Source organism: Neolamprologus brichardi, chromosome 10 (genome assembly GCF_056152115.1).
Source record: "Neolamprologus brichardi isolate AB-2024 chromosome 10, ASM5615211v1, whole genome shotgun sequence".
Classification (NCBI taxonomy): Eukaryota; Metazoa; Chordata; class Actinopteri; order Cichliformes; family Cichlidae; genus Neolamprologus; species Neolamprologus brichardi.
Window position 1 is genome coordinate 4,292,606 of NC_142113.1, and position 6,479 is coordinate 4,299,084.

A 6,479-nucleotide genomic window follows, 5' to 3' on the forward strand; every position below is an offset into this window, starting at 1 on the left:
TCATTAATGTTGAATTCTCTCGCAGCTGTTCTATTCCCATGTGTTTGCAGTATATTAATAACCAACCTCGTATTGTGGATGAATAATCTCAGTTGTTCTCCTGACTGAAGTTTGGCCCGTGTATAGCATCCTGCTATGCAATTGCATTTGTCCCTGACCACCAGAATCCCTCACGTTAACTTTTAATGAGTGGAACAAAAGTTAGCGTTCATCCTCCAGCTTCACTGTGCTAATGTTATGCTAACATAGCTGTGTCGCTAGCAATCACGTAGCACATCATTATATAACAGGTAATCCAACTTCAGTAACCCTACAAACGCCACTGCCGTTTAGTTTTCTGTCTTCATTTATGTTGGAAGTGTTAGCAGAGCTGTACGTTTTCATTAGTTTCAAAAGTCTCTGTCAGAACATGGTATGAAATGTTTAGGTGGAAACTAGCGAGCTAACTTCCTGTTAACTTCTAACTCCGTTAAATTTAATAAATTCTGTTTTCATGGATGTAAAACGTAATTGTTACACCCGATAAAGCAGCAACGCTGAGGATTTAATTAAAGATGAAAGAATTTAGACCGTTTTTAACTCTTAGTGTTCGTTTGACTTTGGGACCTGAAATGGACGGAGTTTTGGACCCAGATTACTCCGCGAAGCTCCTCACTACGGCAGCCGTAATGCTCTGACAATCCATCAAGCAGTGCGGCTTACCAAAGTTGTGCTAAAAAAAGTTTTTTAAACAGCACGCAGAAATCGGTTCGAGATCACCAGAATTCATACATAAGGCACATTCTCGATTTTTGAGAAAATTAAAGGATTTTTTTTGTGGAAAATACGTTATACAGAAGAAAAGAATATATATCAGTGATTAGAGCTGGGCGATAGAACAATAACGATATGTATTGCGAAATACCTTTTTCTCGATAGAAAAATTAAATTATTGCGATAGACCTCATCTTTCTCTCTCTTCCTCTCTTATAAAAAATGAATAGCCAATACAAATTAAGTAGTGCAGAGCCGAACCAATCACAGCCGCAGCATCACGTCATGTATCTTGTTATGTACAGCTCAAGTGCCAAGCCGCGCATGTGTATTTGTTTGGGAAGCAGCCAGCCGCCGTGAGGCCGGGTAATGGAGAAAATGAGTGTTCCGACTAGAGAAAAGTCTAGGTGACCAAGTTACCGAAGAGAGCACAGATGACGGTTCCAATGCCGGAGAGATTGTCGAAAGGAAAGGCCAGAGAATTTCCGTAGTGTGGAGGTTTTTCGACTATTTGAAGTCTGACAAAAAACAGAGTAACGCGCACTGTAAATTGTGCCGAAAGCATGTTTGCACAAAGTCTGGAAATACAACAAACCTTTTTTATCACCTGAAGCAGTACCACCCACGCTCAATCTCTGACTGAAAGCGCTAATTCGTCATCGAAAACAACCAGGGGAATCCCTGTGAAGCAGCAACAGTCAATTGAGTCTGCTTTCTCCAGCGTCTTACCATATGACAAAAAAGCTAAGAGACATAGCAACATAACGAATGCCATAGCTTACTGTCTTGCTAAAGACATGCTACCAATAAACACGGTCCACAATGAAGGATTCAAGCAGCTAATTAAGGTAATGGATCCTCGTTACCAACTCCTTGAACATAAACATGTCTCTCAGACAGCGCTTCCAAAGCAATATTATAAGTTAGTCAATTTTGTCTCTTCTGTAAAATAAACTAAGATTTATTTTTAGAATTAATATTTTGTTTCTAAGTGGAACCGACAATTTAGTAATCTGTTTTGTTTGTTCTACTTTGAAACTTAAAGGCTTTAGCGGCTACTTTTTGTGTAGTTTGTAATATTTGCCTTTATTTTGCCTAAACTGAAGCCTCATTTTAAGTACATCTGCCCTGTTGAACTTATTGTGGGAAATAAATATTTAAATCAAAACAAGCTGCTGATTATTTCACATTTTACTTGTGAGCAACAGCACATTTAAATCTTACATATATAGTTATTTGGCTTATATCGTGATATATATTGTTACCGCACATGCTTCAAATTATATTGCGATATGGATTTTAGGCCATATCGCCCAGCCGTACTCAAACGGTCTCATCAAGTCCCGATTTAATTCGATTTATGCTGTGTTATCAGTGTTTGCATTGATAGCATGGCTGTGGTGTCATATCAGTGTATGCTCTCGGTGTTTGCTGATATCAAACTGTGGTATGAGGACCACTGTGGGTTGATCTTTGTAGTGATACTCACTCCGTTTTTTGTATTTAGACCTGGTTTATTTCTGGTATAGTTAAATATTTGTATATAATCCCCGCAGCTGTCAGACTCTATAACAGGGGTCACCAGCCTTTCTTAAAACTGAGAGTTAGATAAAACTGTGACCAGTTTGGTTCATCTTTAGTTATATGGTTCTATCCAGCATATTCTATCTTGATATGCTGTCTTATCACAGGCTAATTTTTCAAAAATATTAACAATGATTTATGCAAGGAAAGGGCTACATACAACTCTTTATTTCTATTAATGTCTTACTTCATTCCTACCTAATTGACATGTTTAGGAATTATGAGTGATTGGCTCACTGTAGTGGTAAAAGTTGCTACCAATCAAATTATGATATGTTAAAGTTAAAACAAAACATAACTGACTGTTTTATATTATATCTAATATATATTATGTAATTATCCTTATAATTACAAAATGTTTTATGTAAGATTTATGTTTTGTAATTTAAATCTGACATCGCAAAAGTATTTTAGAGTTTGAATAATGTATTTTACAAGTGCAGTACACGTAATACTAATTTTGAACAATTTTGTCCAGGTTCCTTGACACCAGGGACTCCTCCAGGACCATCGCGTTCAGTTACAGAGTCGGTGTGTCCACGGTGTGCCAGATCATCCCCCAGGTAGCGACGGCCATCTGGGACTGTCTAGTGGACGACTTCATGGCTGTGCCTTCACCTGGAGACTCATAGAGAAAGTATATACAGTGGTCCCTCATTTATTGCAGCAGGGTTTCTCAGAATAACTAGCCCCTCGCCACACACTTTATACATTTTATTTTTTTATTTTTTTACACACACACATGAAGATTAGTCACAGTTCTCACAAGTTGATTCTCACAGTGCAAACCTTTGTAGATTTCAAAACGTAAAAGTATCATTATGCCGTGTTTTTTCTTCGTCTTCCTGCCACTTTTGTGCTTCTTTTTCCCTCCAGGAGTGATGATGTCATCATCACTCCATAAGCCAATGAGATTATCACATGACATTTATGAACAGGGATATCTCTTTTTAACTGTTTTCAATTTAACGTAATATTTAAGTGTTTCTTAGTTTTAGACTAGTTGGTTAGTCTATTTCAATGTTTTAAACCATATCCCAGGTTTTTACTTCACCATTTATGGAGTTTTAACAAGCAAATAAAAGACAGAGCTTAATTCTGTAAAGATTAGATGAAAAATACTCAAAGGATAAATTCAATTGGTTTATTATTTTGTTACATAAGTTGAAAAAAGTAAAACAAGTAACTACAGAAACAACATAAAAGGAAACTTAAACAATCAAATAAATAAATGAAGGGGGGGGGGGAGAAGGGGTAAGGGGGGGAGGGGGGAAGGGAGGAGGAGAGAAAACCCCAACAATCCCCTCTGAGCAAGCACTAGGCGACAGTGGGGAGGAAAAACTGCCTTTTAATGGGCAGAAGCCTCCAGCAGAACCAGGCTCAGGAGGGGGCAGTCAACTGCTGGGACTGGTTGGGGGGGGTGAAAAAAAGAAAAAAGATTAAGAAGGTAGGGAATATGTGTTAGGAGAGAAAGGGAGAGGGGGGACAGGAGAGGTGAAAATTAAGATGGATCACAGGTGGAGGAGGACGAGGCTAAATCATCTGAATAACCAGCAGACGCCTCTTTTCTTCATTTCCAGGTATTTTTCCATGAGCGCTTTTTTCTCCAGGATAAGGGTTCTCAACTGATCGTTTGTTTCTGCATTTTGCTCCTCGAGTTGCTTGCATCTTTGCTCCATTTCTTTTAATCCTGCTTGTTCTTTTCTAGGCTTTTCTTTCGGGTCTTCGTATGTTGCCTCCTCCATTTGATTTGCCTTGCACATGTCTGTATTTCTCTCTTGTTTTTTCTTGTACATCTCTTCTATCAGGTCAATTTTTCTCTTGAATACTTGATGCATAAGCAGCAGGTATTCATATTTTTTCTCTTGTTGTTGCTTTTGTGCCTGCATTTCACTTATTTGGCTCTTCAAGTCACTGACCCTCAACAACATCTCATTCATGAGCTCTGAGTGTTCTTTCCTCATTCCATCGATCGTACACTGCATCTCTGAACATTGTCTTTCCAGTATTTCCTTTTCTCTTTCCAGGTCAGGTGTTTTTTCCCTCATTTCATTATAAAATTCTCGCAGTTCTAGATTCCTTCTCTCAAAGTCCTGGAGAATACGTTTTTCTTCTTCCTGTTTCTCTTTTTCTTCAAGAAGCTCTTTATTTTTGCACTCTGTTTCATCAAACCTGACTTTCAGCTCTACGTACATTTCCCTCATGGCTTTGAGTTTGTCCTCCATTGGTATTTCTGTTTCTCTTTCCAGTTCAGGTGTTTTGTCCTTCATTTCATTACAAAATTCTCGCAGTTCTAGATTCCTTCTCTCAAAGTCCTGGAGAATACGTTTTTCTTCTTCCTGTTTCTCTTTTTCTTCAAGAAGCTCTATATTTTTGAACTCTGTTTCACCAAACCTGACTGCCAGATCAACGCACATTTCCCTCATGTCTTTGAGTTTGCGCTGCAATCGTATTGTCTTTTTTCTTTCCAGTTCAGATGTTTTTTCCTTCATTTCATTACAAAATTCTCGCAGTTCTAGATTCCTTCTCTCAAAGTCCTGGATAATACGTTTTTCTTCTTCCTGTTGCTTTTTTTCTTCAAGAAGCTCTTTCAGTTTGTGCTCCATTTGTATTTCCTGTTCAGTCTTCTGTTGGCGGATTTTTTCAATTGTTTTCTCAGCTTCATCGAGCTTTCCTTGAAGTATCTGTATCTCCTCAATAGTAGCTTTCTTTCCTTGAAGCTGGGCAGATGTTTCTTTTAATTCAGCACTCTGTGTTCCCGATGAAAAAATACGGGAAAAAAAATTCTTTCGTCCTTGACCAAACTTCATTCCCTCATTGATAATTTTTATATCAGGCTGCCGTTGCTGTTTTCCTTCCAGGTCTTTATTTCGTGCTTCCAATTGTCTGCACTTCTCCTCTAGTTGAAGCTTCTCTTCTTCAATTTGTTTAACTTTGTCATGGAGGTCAGAGTTTTCCTTCTGACTTTCCTGTAATGCCCTTTGGATTGATAAGACAACATCCATGGTTATTTCTCCTGAAGAGATTGGCTGGCCAGACCACGAAGGAGAGGCAGCATTATTTATTTTTCTTTGTCGGCGTTTTCGTCCCATGTTGGAGCCTGTGCACAGTGACTCTGAAAAGGCTTAGAAATATTTGCAAATGTATCTCGTGTTGAACGTTTGAAGTCTGCGAACAAACTGCTTTAAAATTGCTGCTTCTGATCCCTATTTATAGACTTCAGAACTTCAAAGGATCAAAGGTATTAATGATGTCACATCTTGTGACATCATCATTCCGTAAGCCAATCAGATTGTCACATGACATTTTAAAATGGGGATGTGTGTTTTTTTTTGTTTTTCTGTTTTTTTTTAAAGTTTTTTTGGAGTTTTCACCATTTGCTCCAGGAGCTGCGCCTGGATGACGGCCGCTTTCAGCGGTACTGTAATGTTTGCATGCCTCAAACATTAATGATGACACCTTCAGTCTTTCTCAGTTCCATTCTTTAATTCTCAGGCTTGCAGCGGCAACACAGTCTGCAGCGCTAACTTGTTCATCTACCGTTTTCTGTTGTCTCCTTTTTCTATATCCTCCTTCTGCCTTACATTCGACCTTTCAAAATAAAAGTTCTGTAAACATCACAATCACCTCCTTTTTTTTTTCTTTAACAAACTTAGGTACTCAGTGAGGTGAATTATTAATCTGAACCTATGATAACAACACCTAATAAAATTACTGAACGTTCTTATTACTTGAGTTTCTCCACACCTAAACATCACTTAAACAGCACTGCATTTGCGCAGATCTCTGACTAATCACTATCAACATTCAACACTAGAATACTGGTTACAGTGTTAGATTCAGGAACAACAAACATGTTACACGCAGCGTAACCTTTAACGGGTCACTCAGATATTCAAGTCTTAGATCTGATGTAATCAGACAGATGCATAGGTACGCGTCTGTTTGATCTGACTGGGTATCTGGGCTTGTCTGTCAAGGCGGGGTCGACATGTCGTCCAGGTGGGGCATCTTCAAGTCCATGTCTGATTTTCTTGAAGCATGAGGCATTGCTGACAATTGAGTGTCCATCCCTTGTAGCTGTAATTTCAGAACCCTTAACTTTAGTCACTTTATAGGGTTTTGCATTGTATGGTGTGGAT

The 6,479-nt window shown here is 38.6% G+C and overlaps 1 protein-coding gene across 1 annotated transcript; it reads right to left on the reverse strand.

Moving 5' to 3' along the window:
• Positions 1-3,875: 3,875 nt before the first annotated feature.
• On the reverse strand, positions 3,876-5,429 carry LOC148100802 (uncharacterized). The gene has a single exon (XM_087846783.1). It carries the CDS (start codon positions 5,427-5,429, stop codon positions 3,876-3,878), a length of 1,554 nt encoding a protein of 517 aa, XP_087702909.1.
• Between the last annotated feature and the right edge of the window lie 1,050 nt (positions 5,430-6,479).